The 22,178-nt window shown below is 44.8% G+C and overlaps 1 protein-coding gene across 14 annotated transcripts in view; it reads right to left on the bottom strand.

The window, feature by feature from the left end:
- SNX29 (sorting nexin 29) overlaps window positions 1-22,178 on the bottom strand; it is a 304,758-nt gene that overhangs the window by 54,543 nt on the left and 228,037 nt on the right. For 11 of the 14 annotated variants that reach the window (XM_084818640.1, XM_084818628.1, XM_084818630.1 and 8 more), the window contains one exon: window positions 17,438-17,577. In XM_084818640.1, the coding sequence (XP_084674766.1) occupies window positions 17,438-17,577 (140 nt within the window). Of the gene's footprint in view, window positions 1-16; window positions 8,670-17,437; window positions 17,578-21,565; window positions 21,774-22,178 lie in introns of those variants that run through there. The other 3 variants (XM_084818636.1, XM_084818637.1, XR_014785563.1) reach the window with 2 other exon arrangements.

The following is a 22,178-nucleotide window of genomic DNA, read 5'->3' as shown; positions in this document are numbered from 1 at the left end:
CTAAAACCAAACAACACACAATAAAACAATTTAAAATATATAGAACATTAAAACCACAATATAACAATACAACCACAATAAAACCTAGCAGCAGTACAGGAGTTTAAAATACAGATTTAAAACAGCAAAGATAAAAATTTAGAAAGCTAAAATGCCTGGGAAAATAAAAAGGTCTTCACCTGGCGCTGAAAGGAGTACAATGTAGACGCCAGGCGAACCTCACTAGGGAGCTCATTCCAGAGCCGGGGTGCCACAACAGAAAAAGCCCTCCTCCTAGTAGCCACTCGCCTAACTTCCTTTGGCAGGGGCTCACGGAGAAGGGCCGCTGATGATGAAGAGCGCTATCCTATCTCCCCTCAGTCTTCTCTTCTCAAGGCTAAACATGCCCTGTTCTCTCAGTCTCTCCTCGTAGGGCTTTGTTTCCAGTCCCAGGATCATCTTTGTTGCCCTCCTCTGAACCCTCTCCAGGCTTTGTGGGGACTATGCTCTTCAGGCCCCCGTCTTCACAATCGTGGCCTGGCCCCCTGCTAATGTCATCAGGGCTTATAGCTTGTGTGTGTCTGTCTATGTGTCTGTCTCATGGCATCAGTAGATGCTCATCCCTATGCGAGACTTGATCTGCTGATGAAGGCTTTTTGCCATACTGTGTGCAGAAAGAGCATTTGCTAGGCAGTGCACCTTCTTCAGCCAGGCTGTTGTCAAGCAGACCCCCATTTTCTGTGGAGGCCTAAGCCTCTATAACTGATGTCAAAAGGGACTATTTAAAGGAGACCGCTGCGTCTTGTCAGAGAGATTTATAATTTCAATTCTGTTTGTGATTTTAATATAATTTTATTCAATCTCATTTCAATTTTCCCTATTCATTTTTTCACCTGTACTATTCTTAGAGGAGAAGGCTATCAATGATTACTAGTCCTGATGGCTATATGCTGCCTTCAGTATTGGAGGCAGTAGGCCTATGTACACTGTTTGCTGGGGAACATGGAAGGGAGGGTGCTGTTGCACTCATGCTCTGCTTGTGGGTTACATCAGCATCGTTTATTAGGCAACCAAGTACAGGTGATAGCCAAAGAGACCAACAACAGACACCTATCAATACAATACAGGGTATTAACAATAAAAATTATATCACCAGGTTAAAATTCAATATACAGTATACAAATACTCAATGCCTTACAAGAATCATAGAATCGTAGGGTTGGAAGGGGCCTACAAGACTACTGATTCCAACCCCCTGCTCAAGCCTAGTTCCCAGGTGGTCTCCCATTCAAGTACTAACCAGGGCTGACCCTGCTGAGAACAGACAAGATCAGGCACATCCAGCTGCAGAGACCCCTTTTCTTAAGAAAAACATTTATCCTCTTGGGCTGTTTTGAGTTGGGCTGCTTTTACTGCAAATCTAGCTGTGTTAAGCATAACGAACTTGGATGTACTTGACAACAAGTATTTAATTTTATCCATATCAGTAAAGTTAGTGACAGGTGCTAAACATCTCATTAAATATTTATCTCTTGGAACTTTATATAATTTGCAGTGTAACACACAGTGTATTGTTTCCTCAACCACATGACTGCCACAAATGCAGAAACGTTGTTCCCTGGGGATGTTCTTATATCTTCCTCCCGTAAAATTAGTTTTCATTGTCTGGAAGCACAAGGCTATAAAGGCCTTGCAAAGAAAGGGAGACATGATCAGACAAGTATTTCTCTTCCCCATGGTATGTTTTTAGGGAGGGGTAAACTTGTGGGTTTCCCGTGGGCAGCTGGTTGGCCAATGTGTGAACAGAATGCTGGACTAGATGGACCCTTGGACTGATGCAGCATGACTCCTCTTATGTAGGAAAAAGAAACCAAATGCACAGTTACAAGATGGGGGATACGTGGCTCAACAATACTACAAGTGAGAAGGATTTTGGAATTGTTGTAGATCACAAGATGAATATGAGCCAACAATGTGATGTGGCTTCAAAAAAGGCAGATGCTCTTTTGTATTAATGCATTAATAGAAGCATAGCTTCCAAATCCCGGGAAGTACTAGTTCCCCTCTACTTAGCATTGGTTAGGCCTCATCTGGAGTACTGAGTCCAATTCTGGGCACCGCACTTTAAGAAGGATGCAGACAAGCTGCAGAGGGTTCAGAGGAGGGCAACAAAGATGATCAGGGGACTGGAAACAAAGCCCTATGAAGAGAGATGAAAAGAACTGGGCATGTTTAGCTTTGAGAAGAGAAGACTGAGGGGAGATATGATAGCGCTCTTCAAGTCCTTGAAAGGTTGTCACAGAGAGGCCCCTTCTAACCCTACTATTGTATGATTCTATGAATTGTTCTGCTGAATGTATAGATTCTGCTAGTTCTGACTTAGAACAATGGTTCTGACCAAAGTTGTTGGCTTCAGATTGTCTGAGGGCTAATTTTAGTAGTTTTAACGGAAAGGAAAAGTCACCAGTGTGAATGGGGTAAAAAGATTCTCTGCTGAAATTCTGCTTTCTATGAAACGCTTAAAACTAAAGCTCTGTAAGTGGAAGTCCTAGCTGTAACAATCCTGTTATAATCTCTCTCTCTCCCTCTCTCTCCCCCCCCCTCTCTCCACCCCCAGGATCAACAAATGAACAGCCATCATCTGTACTGTGGATAAATTTCTAAACAAAAAATTGCCTTCCGCTGTCTCAGAGCTTTTTGCCAATAGTTGTAAATTCATAAAATGCCACCATGGCATTTTATTTTTTTTTAATTGTCTAATAGGATGCTCAGCAAGTAAAACAGAACTGTACACTCCGGTAAGTCCCCAAATTATTTATTTATTTACTTACTTACTAAATTTCTTAATCGCCCATCTGGCTGGTCATATGGCCACTCTGGATGATGTACAGCAATACAAACAGTTTAAAAACAATAAAATTCTACATTAAAACATCATAGTTCTAAAAATATCCTAACCCACCCCAAATGCCTGCCTGAACAACCACATTTTTAATGTGTGGTGGAAGCTCATTAAAGAGGGGGCATGGCAGAGTTCCCTAGGGAGGGAGTTCCACAGAGTGGGAGCCACCACAGGGAAGGCCCCCTCCCTCATCCTCACCAGCCTAGCTGTCCTGGCTGATGGGACAGAGAGAACGCCATCCAAGGCTGATCTTGTTAAGCAGCCTGTCTGGTGTTGCTAGAGGCGCTCCTTGAGATAGTGCCAACTCTTTACGGTGCTCCCTTCAAATACTTCAGGCACTAAGTTATTCCACCTCATGAGCCTCTGTAAAAAGCAGCTTTGCATACAAAGGAGTCCAGTGGCATTCACTCCATGAGAACAGATTCATAAATGCCTATGATTTATCTATTTGTGAGGATTGCTGAACAATCCTTGGCAATTAACTCTGCCAAGCAATGTCTTATTGCTCTTATTTAGATGCTAATCTCATTTAAGAGCTGCGCCGTCTGAAAGCTAAGCCGATTTCAGCTTTATAGCAAAATTTAATATCAAGTTGGGATTTTATAATACCCCCACAGTCTTACAAAGTGGCAATGTGACACACGTGTTCCGTGGAGTGCCACCAAGAGCACAAAAGACTCGCGCAGTCTGAGACCATCACGGAGCAGACTCAGACTTGGAATCAAGGGCAGGTCCCAGGGAAAACAATTGCACAAAATAAAGGTAAAATAACTTATTTCCATCTTATTTGGGGAGGGGGGTGCGATCCTGGTACATCAGGGGTCCTGAATTACTTTATAAATGTTTTTTAAAAAGCTCTACGAGTTTGTTTCCAAATACATTTCTTGCATTCTTCCCTGTAGGATTTGCCACAAACGAAAACTGATGCAGCACAATGCTGCAGAGGCTGGTGCAGAAAGCATGAATACCTCCACTTTACCTAACATAATTAAGTGCCCCACAGGAAGATGGTCATTGTAACTTCGGTTATCACCACCCAATGTCCTGCAATCAGAACCTCACGATTCCACAATCAGAATGAATTAATACAGGTTTTGCCCTTCTGCAAAAGCTTGAATTATTTTTGCAATTTTGTCTCTAAGAAATCCAGGGGTGGAGGGCAAGATAGGAGTTCTCAACAGTGGCAGCAGTGAGCTTCCTGAAGTCCTGAGGACAGCTGCTGAAGCCTCCTTCAAAAAAGAAAAAAGAAAAATGGCAGAACTCACGCTCAGCTTTGGCCTTGGAACATGTTAGCTGAAAGAATAAGCGGGGAGCACATATGTCTACAAGGTCCCTGAGAAGTCCTACGTGCTCACCTCTTCTCCAAGAGGTGAGAATGTCCAGGACCAGCGCTGCTGGGTTTAGTGGGCACTGAAGACTTTATGATGTCTTGGATCCTGATAAACCCTGCTCCCTGAAGACCAGAGCTGGGCAGACTGTTTGCTTGAGCAGGGCTAACATCAAGGAGTTGAGCATTTCCTTGGAGCCTGAAAAAGCCTGCTGCCTGAAGACCAGTGAGGGAAGGAGTGCTTGGTGGAGAGAGGCTGAGTAATGTCAACACTTTGTGGGCATCTGGGGCTTGAAGAACTGGCACTCTCTACCTCCCCAGGTGAAAGATAGGGAAGGAACTATGAGAGGAGATGCAGGTGAGAGCTGGGAGACAGGGAGGATGCCACAAGTGAGAGATCAGAACTGCCAATCTGAGCTTGTAGGCCAATTGTGCGATGGAGATTTATTTATATTTGTTCATATTTTTGTATTGTGCTTTATGCTCTTTCCTGTTTAGCGCTCAGTTACTGAATTGCTTTAGTTTAGTTGTACTGTTTTATTGGATATTATATATTTCTACTATGCATTCATCTGCAAACACTGTGGTTATTTGTAATGGTTTCTATTGTATTTTTCGAATATTGTTATATTTATTGCTGTTTTATATCTTGCATATCATATTTATTGTTGTTCATTTGTTATGTTGTGAGCCGCTTCGGGCACAATTTTGTGGAAAAGCGGTGTACAAATAAAAGATGATGCTGACTTTGCAATATTTACTTTATTTACAAATATATAAGCCAAGCATGTGAAGGTAAACAACAGGAAGATCCCCAAGGCTTCAACCCCAGGCATTTCAACCTTTTAGAATGGGGAGAAAACTGTATGAAAGCCAGGAAACCACCCAATAATGGGTGGTCAGGGAAAGGGGTGGGGTTAGGAAAAGGGGGTGGGGTCAGAAAAAGGGGGTGGGGTCAGGGGAAAGGGGGAGTGGCCCTCTGGGAAACCTCGGAAGGCTAGATTGGGACCCCAGGCTTGAGGTTCTGTACCTCTGCTTTAACAAGTCTCATCCCGCAAATGGGAACAGTCCATCTGGAACACACAGAACCTAGCTAGGATCAGGGCTGTATGGAAGCTGTGCCTTGTACAGATCTGCTCCAAGACCTCAGCAAGGGAACAGTCAAGTGCCAGCAAGGCTGGCTCACCCACAGGGCAAAGGGGGACAGGAGTGTCAATCCACCCCATCTCACTGGCACAAGCTGGAAATAAAGCCAGACTGCTCACTTGAGGGAAGGATATTAAAGGCAAAACTGAAGTACTTTGGCCACACAGTGAGAAGACAGGACACCCTGGAGAAGATGCTGATGCTAGGGAAAGTGGAAGGCAAAAGGAAGAGGGGCCGACCAAGGGCAAGATGGATGGATGATATTCTGGAGGTGACGGACTCGACCTTGGGGGAGCTGGGGGTGGCGACGGCCGACAGGAAGCTCTGGCGTGGGCTGGTCCATGAAGTCACGAAGAGTCAAAAGTGACTGAACGAATAAACAACATCTTAGACTACAGGCGGTGGTGCAGCTAGGTAATTTTAGAACCTGGACTTAACTGTCTTGGGGGGTGCTGTGGCTTTACAGTGACCCCGTGTATTACTTCAGTTGTGAAGCGAACAAGCTAGCCTTTCTCTTTCTCTCTCCACCCACCATTCCATGCTTTACAACTGCTTCTATACCCTTGATATGCTGTAACAATGACAACAAAACTGTTTGCTAGTCTTGATTTTAAACACACATGCACACCTCTCAGCATGCAAAGTTTTGCATTTTAAACTCACTTAAATCAAAGCAATACAATGGAGTTTGCTTCTGCTGCCCTGATGCCTGCCGGTCATTTGGGGAGAGCTGTGGGGCCCTGGACTTTGGCCCAATGGTCCAAGCCTAGCTGCTATCGGCTGTAAGTCAGCCTTCTGCAAACTGGGGCACTCCAGATGTTTTTGACTTCAACTTCCATCAGCCCCAGCTGGCATGACCTATGGTCAGGAATCCTGGACACTGTTGCCCCAAATATCTGGAGGGTACCAGGTTGGGGAAGGCTGTAGTAGAGCGCCAGTGCAGCGAGAAAGCCAATGTGGTGTAGTGGCTAGAGTGTTGGACTGGGAGTCGGGAGATCCGGGTTCTAGTCCCCACTCAGCCATGGAAGCTCACTGGGTGACTTTGGGCCAGTCCCTCACTCTCAGCCTGACCTACCTCAATGGGTTGTTGTGAGGATACAATGGAGAGGAGGAGGATCATCTAAGCTGCCTTAGGTTCCTTGCAGAAGGAAAAAAGGTGGGATATAAATGTAATAAATAAATAGATGCTACTTATTAGATTGCTTAATTCCAGTTGCTGTCATCTATTAGATGACTTTTGTTACATCCGCTATGCACTACCAGGAAGCAAACTTCACTACAAAAAATGGACTTTTAGAGTGAGTCAAGCACATTCGTTCAGATTGCAGTTGTGCAAATGGCAGCAAAGCTTACTTAAGAGGTGCGGACGCTCCGACAAATGGTTACAAGGCAGATACACCATTGTGCTCATTGACTCTTCACAACCACATGCATTGCCATTGCAGACTCAAGCATATTCAGCATTACAATTTTAACAAGCCCGCTTCTACTCTCAAGTCGTTTCAGAGCATTTGGGATTTTGAATCTCATCATTAGTCAGACATGCCCACAATGGAGAAATCTTGGCATTGTCTCCACTAAATATGATAAACATGGGAAAACAAGCCTCTCTCATTATCCACTGCCCCGGGAAATTCTGGCTACGGCTCTGGGAGGGAGGGAGGCCAAAACAATCAAAACAAAAAGCAGTTCTTTCTGTGACTATTCTGGCAGCTGAGGCAGGAATAACATGACTGTGACTCATGAAACGGATCCAGGTGAATCAAACACACTTGGAATCTTAACCAACATGTGCAACTTGTACAGAATGGAAGGGTCTCGGATGGTGAGTCCACAGAATGAGGCGGTATCTGTCTCAGCTAAAAAGTACTCACCAGGCCACCTAGCACGTTTAGAAAGACAAATCTATGTGAAACCAACATACCAAAAAAGGTAGTTATTTACCTTGGGCAAACAAGTTTCACAATGCCTCAAGCCACTCGTCTGTCTTAATGGGAATGTAAGACATGTGTAGGGACCCTCAGGCTCAGAGGTGAAATCTGACCTTCTGGGAGTCCCCAGTTTGATTTATTTTATTTATTTACTACATTTCTATACTGCCCAATAGCTGAAGCCCTCTGGGTGGTTCAGATAACCATGCGTCCTTCCCCGGCTCCCACCCCTTTCTCCAAAGGCTTACGGGCAGCAAGAGCTTTAAGGTGCAAACCTATGCCTGCTTAGACAGAAAAAAGCCCTACAACTCTGAGCATTGGGGAATGCTGGGAGTTGTAGGGCTTTTTTCTGTCTAAACAGGCATAGGATTGCACTCTTAAGCTGCTATATGCTGGTATTGCTCGTATTTTTTCCTTTTGCCTTCAGTCCCACCACTGCCACCACTACTGGAATGGGATGCCCCAAGAGCTTCTCTGAAATTGAATTCAGTCTCTGAGCAGAAAGGGGTTCCCCAGTCTTGGGTTAGGATCAGAGTTGGAAGGGATCTTGGAGGTCAACTAGTCCAGCCCCTTGCTTAGTGCAGGATCCTGCAGTACAAAGCTTTATGGCTGAGCAGGGATTTGAACTGAGGCTTCCCCACTCCCAGGCACAAACTTCTAAGCACTATACCACACTGACTACCTACCATATCAAGCCCTGATAAAAAAAAGATATGAAATTACCTTCTGTCAAATCAGACAGCCTGTCTCCTCCAAATGGTGGCTGTTTTCCAAGCTTGCAGGGTGAGATCTTTCTGAGACATTTTTAAACTGGAGATATCGAATGACCCTAGGACCTTCTGCATAAAATACACAGTACTTCACCCCTCAGCCAAGGAACCTGCTTGAATTAAAGTCTCAGATTCACAAATACATTTTTTTTAACTTGTTCCCCCCATGGCTCGTGGGATTCTGCCCAGCTATGATACCTCACCTTCTTATCTGACCTCTTAGGAATATATAAGCTCGCAGAGCATTTATACGTGCAAGAGTTAATGTTCTACCAACAGTTGTACTCCAGGGCATATATCTTCAGGGCAAAGCAGATGGCGTCTACGTAAAGCAGCTCTTGACACATGTAGTCTTATACTGTAATTTTTACTCTGATTTGAGATGTCATATAATTTATCCTCTTTTGACTAATTTTCCATTGAGATGAAAGATTGGTAATGCACTGTTTATCCGATAAGGTCCCACATATCACTGAACAGGCTGCTATTTTTTTTTTCCAATCACCATGCGTATAAGAGTTCAACTCACTGGCTGTATGAGCTAAACTGGAGAAACTGTATCTTTGTGTTCTGTTACTTCTGTGTTGTTTCTTAACCTGAATGGGTCTCACAACCTTAATAAATAGATAAGTATTATGTTAAACAATATCGTGGCATAATTTCACATTAATAAGAGTGAAAGCCTATCACAACAGCAGTTTATAATGTTAGGAATAAATTAAAAAACAACCATTCTGAGCCACCCGCCATTTGCTTGAGCAATTAAAAAAGATTCCCCAACAAGACTATTTAATTGGCTCCATTCCAGACTGTACATCCTAATAAACATTGCAACTCAATATCTCCCTCACCCACACCAAATTTGTAAGTAAATATTTTCAAGGTAATATTGACTGTGACAGTTTGGGCTATAAGATCAGTGCCCGAAGAACCATATAAAACTACACTTCTACCAACAGTCCTATCCAAAAGCACTTGGCCCATTGAATTCAAGTATTTAACATTTGGCACCCACACTGCTAAAGAGGTTATTTTTCAGCTTTTAGGATGTAAATCAGAGTCCTCATATATGTAGAAATGCCTACCTCTTCAGTTACAAACACATAGCTCATGAACTGGAGCTAATTGCTCCTAGCTTATTCCTTTTCACAGTTTTGGAAAGGCTCAAGATTCTGTTTACAACAAGGAGCAGAAGGAACTGGCATTCCAATTTTAAGCCTATGAAACTATTTCCAATTATATCTGTCTCTCTATCTATACATACACACTATATGTATCTAAATACCAGCTTTCCTTGCATGGTGAGCAAACAACCTGGTGCCCTTCAGATGTTGTTGGACTACAAAACCCATAATCCCTAACCACTGGCCACCCAAGTCAGAATGTAATATCATCTGGAAGGCCACCAGTTGCCCATTCCTGCATATAGTCCTAAAGCACCAGGCACCATTTTGCAATGCTAATCTGTCCTGTTCTGGTCTTTGGAGAGCACAAACATTTACAGGCTGGCCATAAAGGGAAAAATGTTTTCCATATATTTTATTCCTATAACAACTTAAATATTTTACAAGCAGTAGTACTTGGTTTTTGTTGTTGTTTGTAAAATCTAATCAAAACTGGAGGAGTAAGATACTGAATGCCTCTATCTGTTAAAGTAGACTGATGGGATATAAAGCAACTTGGGGCATATCGCAAAACGTTCAAAATATACTTGTAACTGGCAATGGTTTATTTATAGCATGTGGTACCAAAGCATATTAGGAGGCAATCTTGGATCCTCATCTTCCTTTTGGTACTTGTATATCTCTGGAAAAGAGAGGAATGGCACTGCATCTTGAAATGACCAGCCAAGGTCTAGCTGGAAAGGAGAGGAATAGCTGGAAAGGCGAGGAATAGCGCTGCATCTTGAAATGATCAGCCAAGGTCTAGCTGGAAAAGAGAGGAATAGCACTGCATCTTGAGATGACCATCCAAGGTCTAGCTGGAAAGGAGAGGAATAGCACTGCATCTTGAGATGACCAGCCAAGGTCTAGCTGGAAAGGAGAGGAACAGCACTGCATCTTGAAATGATAGGCCATGTTCAATTTGTGACACAGCACACCTGAGCAGAAGGGCAGGGCAGACCAGGTTAAGACTCTGCTCCATCCTGTCCAAAATTCAGGGGCATCACCATCATCAAGCCTGACTGAAGCTGTCCAGTATTCAGCCATTAGCTAGGTGCAAGTGGAGCCATTGCCTGAAAATGTATTTAGCCAGGTTCAGGTGCTAACTGGAAGACAGGAGATCAATCCAAGGGAAAAAGGAGACATGAAACAATGAAGGACTTGGCCTGGATACCTCTTCAAGGAGAGGACACCTTCAAACAGAGGGCTGTCCTCTGCTAGTTCTCAAAAAGAGAGGATTGTCCTCTGTAAAGTAGACAAACCGGCCAAGTCCGGTTTAAATACAGAGAACCCTAAGAAGCGAGAGCAGGGCAGGGCCCCCGAAATTGCCCATCAACTGTTAGCACCTGGACAGCAGACTGGGCAGACACGCAGGTCACCTAGTCAGTATTCTCCACCATCATGAGATGTACTGTATTTTTATTTAAATTATACTCGTGCTTTCTAAATCCGCACCTGTACCTATAAATTTGCATGTGCAAATCGCTGTCGTCTTCTTCGGTGATGCATTTCCTCTTTGGGGGCAATGTGTAAGTGATCTAAATGTTCAAGCAAGGCCTGATGCCTGGCTAGGGCAGAATTCGGTGGCCAGGCTGTCGAGTGGAATGCGGCGTTTTAAAGAAAATATAGATTTTGAATCTAGCGATTCAAAAGCAGGCAACAGAAGGAGGCAGTCAGAAAAAGAAGAGATGACTAACACAGGACAAAGACCCATGGCGTCACGTGCCCCTGTACATGTTTTTCTATACATGACCTACAGAAAAATATATTGACATTCTTTGCATTTGCAATATCAGATTCTGGATAAAGGGCAGACGGTTCTACAGAAAATATCAGAAACATGATATTTAGACACCCAAGTTAAAAGCTGAGATGTCTAACTTTTGTTTTCAAGTCAAGATTGCTTCTGGCTTGGAAGTGTAAAGGAACACCATTGAGGTTTAAAAGAGAATCAGCAAATTTTTGTTCTTCCACAGAATCAATACGTCAGATGCAGCATGAGATACAGAGAGCTTGCTCATTAAAAAACTCAAAGACATTCATATATATTCATAACTATCTATCTATCTATCTATCTATCTATCTATCTATCTATCTATCTATCTTTAAAACGAAAACCCCCTGGAATCGGATATATGAACATCTTGAAAATTATGGAAATTTCCCTGTCAGAAAAATGACAGGCTGACATACTAAGAAATATGTTTTCAATACAAATCCCCCCACCAACCTTCTCCCCAAGTCAAATTTCTATTTCTACGGAACTCTCGCCTTGAAAAAATATCATATTCTGCAGGCAAATCTCACCTACTCCAATAACATTTGGTGCAGCACAAAATCCAGTTAAGCACAAGTAAACTGTGTGGTTTTCCTCCCTGCTATAATATATTATGTTTAATTGGATCCTGGTGCTGCGAACAGATCCAGATCTGTGGAACCCATAGCCTGTGCCTCTATCAGCTCCAGGTGCGGGGCAAGAGGACCTCAACGGGGTCCCCTCTCTCAATGGGTCTCACTCTTCCTTCCCGCTGTCACTGCTGCCCACTAACTTGCCTTCTCTCTCTGGGCTCCACTGGCACATCTGCCCAGATGGAGCGTTCAATGCAAGTGCAGGATGCTGCCCCATCTCCCCACTGTTGCACTAGTTACTGGTGTGTTTCTGAGCCCAATTCAAAGTGCTGGTTTTGACCTTTAAAGCCTGAAACGGTTTGGGAGCAAGTTATTCGAAGGACCACCTTCACCCATATCAGCCTGCCCACACTTTAAGGTCAGAAAGAGAGGCTCTTCTCCGTTGCTCACCTGTGAGAGCAGTCAGGTGGGTGACCACATGTGAGAGGGCCTTCTCTGCAGTGGCCCCACACCTCTGGAAGAAGTTGCCATCGGAGGTCCTCCATGCTGCATCCTTGGAGGCTTTTAAGAAGGCCTTGAAAACGTATTATTTTACCTAGGACTTCTCTTGATCTTTCATTTATTTATTTATTATTGTATTTACAATATTTGCATACCACTCCCAAAGATTTCGCAGTGGTGAACAGTGGTAGGATAAAATAATAACAACCACGTTAAAATCATTACTCTTTTTAAAAAGAAACAGAGTTCTGATAAACTGAATTCTGATAAAATCACAGCTGGTTACTCAAGGAAGGCTTCCTGAAATAACAATATTTTCAGGAGGGGCCGGAAGCAACACACTGTTGGTGCCCGCCTGACCTCCGAACACAAGGAATTCCATTGGAAGGGGGCCACCACTCTGAAGGCTCTGTGATATGACTGCTGTTGTTGCTGTTATTGCTGTTGTTGCTGCTGCTGGTTTTATTGGTGGCTTTTACTGTTGCTTTTATTGCTACTTTACTGTGTTTATCTTTTTATCGCTTTTAGTATTTTAAATGTTTTTATGTATTTGATCGGTGTAAGCAGCCTTGGGAGGGCTTCTGCCCTGAAAGGTGGCCAAGAAATAATTTAAATAAATGAATAATGATGACATTGTCATTGCTTGCATGCTCAGAGACAGCAAGCGAGCAGGCAGCAACAGCAAGGAGGAGCAGGAGGTTCTGTTGGGGGTGCAGTGGGCCTTGGCATATGCCCAGTGATCCCAGCCCTACAGACAAGCGAATGAAAAATGTTCGAGATCACCAGGATTCACTGAACATCGCCTCCCCACTCATCTTGTGCCCAATTCTCATTTGTGACCGCTGCCCGCTCTGCGCAAACAGGAAACCTGCACAAAGCGAGCAGTGATCCAACGGGAGGGTTGCATAAGTTTCCCCAAATTTGCGCAGATGTCCCCAAATTTATGCAGCTTTCCTAATTTGCATAACTTGTCCTTGATAACTAAAGCAGGGCTGATTCAGTCCACAAAGGAAATTTGTGCAAATCAAACTGAGAATCAGGAGCGAGACGAACATAAGCATGTGTTCGGCAATTGGCGGATATTTTCAGCAGGCATGTGCTCACGCTCAGACCTCTGAACAGGGTACGCTCACATGTTTTGCGAGCAAAGAGAAAATTCTCCTCCATCCAAAGCCAGCCCTGGCCTGTGCTAAACTTCTGGAGCACAATCTGAAACGCCAATGCTCCTCCTGCGAATGCTTGTTGCAGGTAGGAAAAGAAGGGAGGGCCTGGGAAAGAACTCAGCTGTCATTGTTCCATATCCTCCCAACTATCACAGTAGACCCTGATACAATTTGCTACACTAGGTGAAGTCCAGCTGGTGTCAACACTGTCATCTTTCGGCACCAGGTTAAGACTTTCCCCTGTTCCCAGGCATCTGATGGCATACAATGAGCTTTTCAATTTAATTGTTTCATCGGGTCATGGTATTTTATTGTTAATTGTTTTTTGCTGTTTTAAAAAATTTAAATTGGCATACGTTTAAATTTTTGCTGTAAGATGCCTTGAGTCTTTTTTCTGAGAAAGGCGTCTAAGAAATCATCATCATTGCCATCATTATCCCGAGCCTTGGATGCAACAGCAAAGGAGTATGCGCATGTTCCCATCCCTGCGGACATGTAAACGATGTGCAAGTATACAAGCTACGCATCAGGGAAAGTCAAATTTTCTGCTCTGAACAAGTGAGCCACACAGACCAAATTTGCCTCATGATACCTGCTCTGTATAATTTAATCTGTTCTCAGGTTTCCAGCCCTACTATTCTATGATTCTACGATTCCAAAGAAGATGGAATTCTTTTGGCAAATACTAGAGGCAAAAAGTAAGCGTCAATTCCGTACTCAAAAAAAGGAAGAGGCGAAGTCCTTCCTGAGAACTTACCACTCCAGAGTGCAGCTGAGGAACTGCATATTTGAATGTTCGCTTCCATGATGTATTTGTTTGTTTGCTTGTTTGATTTGTACCCTGCCTTTCTACCCACAAAAATGGCACTCAAGGTGGCTTACAGGCACAATTAAAATGGATTAAAACAATAAAATACATTAAAATATGATAAAAATGTAACAATTACAGAATAAAAATAAATTTTAAAAAATAGCATGGCAGGATTCCTTTTGCCCCCACTTAACTTCAAACGCCAAAACATACACAGATGAGAGGCTTCAGTCTGCAGTTTTTAATCCATTACTTCACAGGGTCATACAGATGCAAATTCTCAGTGGCTCTCAGTCTACAAGGATGTGCCTTCAGGAGGTTCGAAAGGTAGTTACGAAAGTTGCCCACCATTTGAACAGGAAGGTGGTCTCACTAGCCTAACTTAAGCGGGGGGGAGGTCTCTCTCTCTCTCATGAGGCTTTGAAGCGCAGCTTCTCACACAAGTCCAATAGGGTAGACCGTCTAAGTTCCGCCCCTGCCTTCTCTCTCTTTGCTCTGCGCCTGCGCCTGGCATCTATTAAATCAGACTCCCCAAACCCTGCCTCCTCCTGTGTGCTATCTCACATGGGGGGGGGGGTGAAGAGCCAGCTGGACCTTTGAAACCTGAGGAGCTGGCCCAGTCATGTCTGGACTAGCCTGGGAAAACACCTCCCCCATGTCTGGGGGTTCTCCTTCAGAATCTGAACTACTATCACACTCCCTGCGCTCAGAAACACCCCTGACACAGCACCCTACCCAACGGACACACATACAGGCCAAAGGCTTTCTTGTATGAAGCAGTCTTTCTCTGCCAGTGGAAAGACAGCCCAGAGGGAGTGAAGTCAGCCTCCTTTGGCAGGGAGTTCCACAGCCTGGGAGCAGCCACCAAAAAGGCTCGCCTTAAGTCCACCAGAAGCTCCTTCAGCCTCCTCCAACTAGCTTCATAGGCCTCCAGATGTTGTTGGACTGCAAGTCACCATTGGCTATGCTGGCTAGAGCTGCAGCCCAACCATGCCTGGAGGATCACAAGTTGCCCACACCTGAATTAGAGCAAAGGGCCTGGAGCCTGGACCTTCTCTTCACCTGCCAAGAACCTGGACAGACTGCCAGAAACACCTCCACAGATCCCTATTACCAGTGGAGGCTGGTGGCTCCAATTTCAATGGGGCTGCAGATCCACTCTGGGTTTCTGCCAGGACTCTAGAGGAGCTATCCAGAGTGCTGAACCCTATCCCCCCAAAATGGGCCCAGCACCTTAGATAGCTCCTTTAGAGCTCTGGCGGGTTCTGACTGAAACCCGGAATGGATCCCCAGCCCCACCGAAACCAGAGCCACCTGCCTCCATTGCATTGACACTGCACTATGTCAGGTTGTTTCCAAAATTACAGATTTTAATAATATGCTGTTTTGAGAGCCAATCCCAGCAAAAAAAAAAAAAAAAAGAATAATAATAGTGGGTTATAAATAAAATTCCAGTAGTAGCAGCAGAGAGAGATGGGAGCAGGACCGTGGCATCCTCTCTGCTGAAAGACCAGCTCAGGTAGTCTCCTCTTCTTACTAAACTGTTTCCAGCCAATTTCCCTGGGTGTCCAGGTGGCAGAAGTTACTATGAGTGACTTTTCACAGCTTAGGTTGATACACTAGTCTTGGCTCTAGTCATCCATGTTTCAATTACCTCCAAACTGGATTACTGTAATGTACTCTGCACAGGGCTGCCTTTGAGGACAGTCTGGAAGCTTCAATTAGTGCAAAAATGCAGTGGCTGGACTTCTACCTGGAGCTCACATGTCAGAATATATAATTCTGATCTTAGGTCAGCTCCATTGGCTTCTTATTTGCTTCTGCTCTAACCTTTAAAACCCTAAACAGCTTAGAACTGGGTTACCAATATGTTCCCAAATAGGTCTTGCCTGGGAATTAAGATGAATTAGAGAGCAATCCTATGGCCACTAAATAGCATCTGGGTGGCCATAGGATAGTTCGGATTCCTGGATCCGAGGTCAGAGTCAGGGCTTCGACTTCGTACCCAGGAGTCCGAGCTCCCCACCCCCTCCCCCTTGCAGCTGGCGTGGAGAGAACCACGCCGGATGCCTATCTGGGGCTGTAAATGTGACTTCAGAGGGAAGGGAATGGGGGTGTTCCTGTGAGCAGGGGAGGGGAGAGGACTTGGGAGGCCAGCTAATGAGGAATCATCTGGTCTCCCCAACCTCCTTCCTTCCTCCTCCCCGATGCCTCAGCTAGACGGACGAAAAAGCCTATCTGTCTAAAATGCAGAACAGGAGGAATACAGAAGCAAAGATTACCGTGCCTCTGCCGTGCCTCTGCACTGGATGGCGGTAAGCCTCCAAATTCAGAAGATCGTGCCCTTAATTGCCTTGCTCTCAGTGCCATCTCAGGAGATCTCAACAAGAGAGCAGGAGACACGGGGCCTTCTCGGTAGTGCGGCTTCTGTGATTCTGGTATGTTCTCCCAATTAAAGGCTCCCTCTTTGCATCCCTTTTGCCAGAAATTGAAGACACTTTTATTTTGATGCCCTTTTAATGTGTGATGCCAATTTTATTGCTGCCAGTTTTAATATGGAACATCTTTTACCCTCTTGCTGTTGGGTTTTTGTTTTTTCATTGAACTTTTTAAAGTAATAATGAACAATAACAAATCCAAATACACCACACGTGAGTCAATTTCACAATTTTGTGAGTGCACAGTCCAAAATTTTCTGTTTCCATATGATAACAGAAAATTTATTTGCTGATTTCCAGTTAGCAGCTATGACCAACCTGGCTGCTGTCCAGGAAAAAAGTTAGGGGCTCTGTATGTCTTATTTATGTATTAGAATCCATATAAAGAGATAGCAGTCCCAGTTTTGCAGAAAGTATTCTATTGTTTTTAAGCGTTTGGTTTACTGTGTACTTTGTTCTTAGAAATGGGTTGTTGTATTTGTACTTTTTATTGATTGCGTTATTTGTTTTGTAGGACTGTGATGTACATCACTCTTGGGACTTTTACTAAAACAATGGGATATAAATAAATACTTATTCTTTTATTAGAATATGATGGATGGTAGTACTGAAAAAGCAGATGTCTACACACCTACCAGATTCTTGGAACACTAGCTATCACCCAAGAAACGACAGCCAGAATAATTTTTCCTCTTCAATTTTGGTCTATAAAATACATACCTGGGCACAAAAACTGTTCAGTTCCGCTTGAAATGAAACAGGACTGGTTTCATAATTCACTCCTCTAAAAAACATCCAACCCTTTGGATTTAATGAATGGTTCTTATTAAAAACACACACTCTGTATTGTAAAGATTTCATAGCAGCCACTGTTAATATTTTTTAAATAACATGAGAAAGAAAAATACTACTATACATATATAACAAAAGCTTTCTATCCTATCGAGAGATACTTACATAAAAAAGGGCATCAGTTGGGTAAGGGTCTCTTTTTTAGGGTTGGCAGTGAATTCTGGCAGAGTCTGGATTACTTTGTTCATAACATTTCTTAAGTAATTCTGTAACTGTTTCCGTCGTTCCTCGACAAACTTTGCATCCTATGGGAGGAGAGAAAGAAGAAACTGAAATTACATGATAGAATTCAATTTGTGTGTCAAGCAAGAAATATAAAATGTAGATATTGATCTTACGCATCCTTGTATTAGAAATAAAAAAATGCTCAAAATAGAACACAACTTTAGCTGTACAGCATAACCCACAATACACCACCATCATGAATAGATCTACAATCCCATAATAACCAATAGAGCAGCAAAGCTCATGGCTGCACTTTTGATATAACCTCAATACTATATTTATTTATTTTATTTATTTATTATTGCATTTATATCCCGCCTTTTTTCCTCTTGCAAGGAACCCAAGGCGGCTTACATTATCCTCCTCCTCTCCATTTTATCCTCACAACAACAACCCTGTGAGGTAGGTTGGCCTGAGAGTGTGTGACTGGCCCAAAGTCACCCAGTGAGCTTCCATGGCCGAGTGGGGACTAGAACCCGGATCTCCCAGCTCCCAGTCCAACACTCTTGCCACTACACCACACTGGCTCTATATATAGCAGTGGCAGAAATATGTCTAGTCTGTATAGGTATCCTTCTCTTAGCAGCTTTGCACTATGTCTCTGTAAGAAAAGGACAGGGAACCTTTTTTAGTCTAAGGATCACATTCCTCCATGGGTAACCTTCTGAGGGCTGCTTACCAGTGATGGGTGGAGGCAAAGTCGGCCCCACACAAAGGTACACCGCAGGACATCCAGTCACAGTACAGTACTGAGTCGCAGACCATCCACACTGCAGCGCCTCCAGCCAAAGGCATGTGTCACTGTGGAGCCTACGGAGGTGCTGTAGCTCAGTGGTAGAGCATATGCTTTGCATGCAGGAGGTCCCAGGTTCAATCCCTGGCATCTCTAGGTAGGGCTAAGAAGGAATCCTGCCTGAAACTCCGGAGAGCTGCTGCCAGTAATGGACTGGATTCAATTGTGTCCCGCTGAGGGCAGCCCTGGCCCACTGGTGGCACACACATGGCACCTACCTCTGGCAGTCGTGACGTTGCACTTCCAGGAGCAAGTACCGAGACTAGCAGAAACACTTGTTTCTGCTCATCTCGGCACTTGCCCCCGGAAACACTGCATCGTGGCCACCAGTGGTGAGGGCCGCGTGCATGCCACTGCCACTGCCACCAGGCCTGGGTCACCCGCAGAAGGCCACCTTTGGATCCAACCCGCTGTGGACAATACTGGGCTAGTGAATCACTGGTTTCACTTGGTAAAGAACAGCTTCCTACATCTAGATCTGACCTCTCTAGATATGGATGCCACCAGCCTCCTGACCCCATTATGTCAGCCTTGCCCAACATCTGGTGCTTTCCAGATGTTCTGGACTACAACTCCTAGCGTTCCAGACCATTGGCCATGCTGGCTGATGCTGATGGGAGCTGCAGTCCACAACATGTGGAGTGCACCAGATTGGGGACATCTGTGTCTTAAGGCCATGACACGCTCCCCTGCTTACACTGGCAGCCTCATTCATTTCAGAAGAGAGAACAGACACGACCGCATTGTTTCCACATTCTCTGTGAGCACATGGAACACTCTAGACTGGGGAAAAGCATACAGTCTAGTGATTCACAAGAACATGGATGATTCAGGAACAGGACCCTTCAGGGAATCACTTTTAATTTCCCTCTTCAAAATCAGTTTAACATCCCACATTAACCATTTTCGTATGATCTCAGACATCCAGCCAAGGATTATATTTACAACTGCTCTAACAGGAGCACAGTCACTTATTTGAGTCACTTCCAATTCAGCTCCTTAAGGTCCCCAGTCAACAACACAGTAGAAACAACAAAACTGGATGGAAGCCCAGAATGGAAAATGCCAAAGAGCTTTGGTAGTCACTTAATGAAGTTTAGCAGTTCGTAATCTTACTATCTACCTGCTACAGCTTTCCTGCAACAACAACAAAAAAATACAGATTTGCCATTTATGCAGTCATTTACCCTGGGGGTGGGGAGACAGGTGAAAAAGAAACATTCAATGGGCACGGACCAGCTCTCCATGCCAGCTGAAAGAAATGACAAAGCCTGCTCATTCAAGAGTAATGTTGTGTAGTGGTGACAGTGTCAAACTCAGATCAGGAAGACCTGGATTCAAGTTGCCACTCAGCCATGAAGCTCACTGGGCAACTTAAAGCCAATCACTGACTCTCAACCTAACCTACCCCACAGGGCCATTGTGTCAGGGTTGTTTCTGAGCGCAGGGAGTGGGATAGCAGTTCAGATTCTGAAGGAGAACTGCCAAACATGGGGGAGGTGTTTTCCCAGGCTAGTCCACACATGACTGGGCTGGCTTCTCAGGTTACAAACGCCTAGCTGGCTGAGGATGAGGGTTCTTCTTCACACACCCCTGTGAGAGACATTGAACAGATGGGGGGGTGGGGTGGAGAGTCTGATCTAATAGACGTCAGGCACAGGCACAGAGAAAAGAGAGAGAAGGCGGGGCGGAACTTAGACAGTCTACCCGATTGGCCTTGCATGAGAAGCTACGCTCAGAAGCCTCGAGAGAGACCTCCCCCGCCCCTGTTACATTAGGCTAGTGAGACCACCTTTCTCTTCAAATGGCAGGCAACTCTCTTCACTTCCTTTTGAATTCCCCTGAAGGCATTCCTTTGTAGACCGAGAGTCACTGAGAATTTGCATCTCGATGACCCTGTGAAGCAATGGATTAAAAGTTGTAGACTGAAGCCTCTCATCTGTGTTTGTCTTCGGCGTTGAAATAAAGTGTAGGCTAAAGGAATCCTGACACATTGTGAGGATAATATGGAGAGGAGGAGGATCAGGTTCCTTGGAGGAAAAGGCAGGATCCAAATGTAGCAAATAAATAAATAAAAGCTGACCTTTGTGCACAGTGCATCAAAATTGGTGTGCGTGTGCGCGTGTGTGCACGCGTGTGTGTGTGTATGCTTTGATTCTGTGGATTCTGAAATAAAGCACACGAGCTGGCTTTGATGCAACACTAAACCATAGTTTAGTATTATGAGAATGAACCTCGTCTCCCCGAAAGCTAGGCATTGAGCACTGCCCTTTTTTCTCCTGGCATGGCTACAAAGAGGAGTTCAGAACCTTTTGCTTCCATTTTAGATTAATGGCAGCAAACCGTGGGTAACCTTAACTATGGTTAGTGGAAATAAGCCAACTTCAAACCGCAGTTTATTCAGAGGGCCAGTTTTCACCAACATAGTTATGATTAACCACAGTTTAAGGTTTGGACAACATGTTAAAGTGATGTTAATCTAAAACAGAAGTTTCTGATCTCCTTCTTGATCTCCTTTTCTGTGGAGAAGGGAGGGTGGACTCTGATTGGGTTGGGAATAGATTGGGACCCTAGCATAGGGGGTGGGGTGGGGCTTTTAAGACCAGATCAGGGGCCCTGCACCTATTCTACAATAACAGGAAAAGGAGATGTGGCTGCTAGACACAGATTTAAAGTAATGTCTGTTTTGACCCTTAGTGTTTTGAAGAACAAAACCTGGCATCTCAGCCCCAAACACTGGAAGACCCCACTCCTAAAGATCAAACCATCAACTGCAACCAAGACCCTGTTTGTGTCAGGTCAGCGACAACCGCATTCTCAGCAAAGTAGAATGAATGAACCTCCAAAGTGGCTTGTGCCGGTCAGTTCCAGCTCCAGGTTTTTGACGGCTCTTGGCCAAGACACCCTGAATAGGCCCCCTCCCTCAGTGCGTCTACCTTCTCACCACCACTGCCATCAGCTGCCATTGCTCCTCACCCTCTTTCTCATCATGAATACCACTTGCTTGCTTGACAGGCAGAGACAGAGAGCCAGGGAGCAAGTTGGCCGTGGCATCTGCTGCTCCTCCTTCTCACCACCATCATTGTCTGGGCCAGAGCGAGAGGCAGGTGAAGAAGCAGGTTGCCATGGTGAGCAGGAGGAGCAACCCCAGGGGGCTCTTCTTAGAGGGCCCTTGCTGGGGTGTTGGCCCTCAGCAGGTGCCCGACCATGCCTACCCTTGACGCCAGCCCTGGGTCTTTCACACCACCAGCTCCCAGATCCTCCTTTAGCTGGAGAGGTCAGGGATTCACCCTGGGACACCTTCTGCATGCAGAGCGTGGGCTTCACCACTCAGCGATGGTCCCTCCCCAGTGCACGTTGTAGATGCAAAGACAATCCATAGGAAACGGGGACATGGCAAGGCAGGGAAGAGAATACGAGGTCCTGGAGAGGGAATGGAAGTGAGGAGGTCAAGGATTAAGATACTGCTTGAACTCATGAGTAAGGAAGAAGCCCAGAGCCCTTTGCTTGCTTGACAGGCAGAGAGCCAGGGGAGCAAGTAGGCAGTGCATCTAATGCTCTTCCTCCTCAACATTACTGTTATCTGGGCCAGAGAGAGAGGCAGGTGAAGAGGTTGCAATGGAGTTGCTCCTCCTCTTGGAGGAGCAACTCCAGGGGACTCTTGTCAGTGAGCCCCTTCTGAGCTATGAGCCCTTGGCAGGTGTCCAACCATGCTTACCCTTGATGCTGGCCCTGCCAGTAGAAACTCCATTCAAGACAGTTGCCATCATCTTTCATTTGCACAGAACTAGGCAGATATAGCTGGTTCTAGAATTGCCAAAATGTCTT

Source organism: Heloderma suspectum, chromosome 12 (assembly GCF_057233095.1).
Source record: "Heloderma suspectum isolate Gila_16-S chromosome 12, 16-S_ref, whole genome shotgun sequence".
In the NCBI taxonomy this organism is placed as follows: Eukaryota; Metazoa; Chordata; class Lepidosauria; order Squamata; family Helodermatidae; genus Heloderma; species Heloderma suspectum.
The sequence above is the reverse complement of the archived record's forward strand: the minus strand, read 5'-3'. Positions and strand labels throughout refer to the sequence as shown.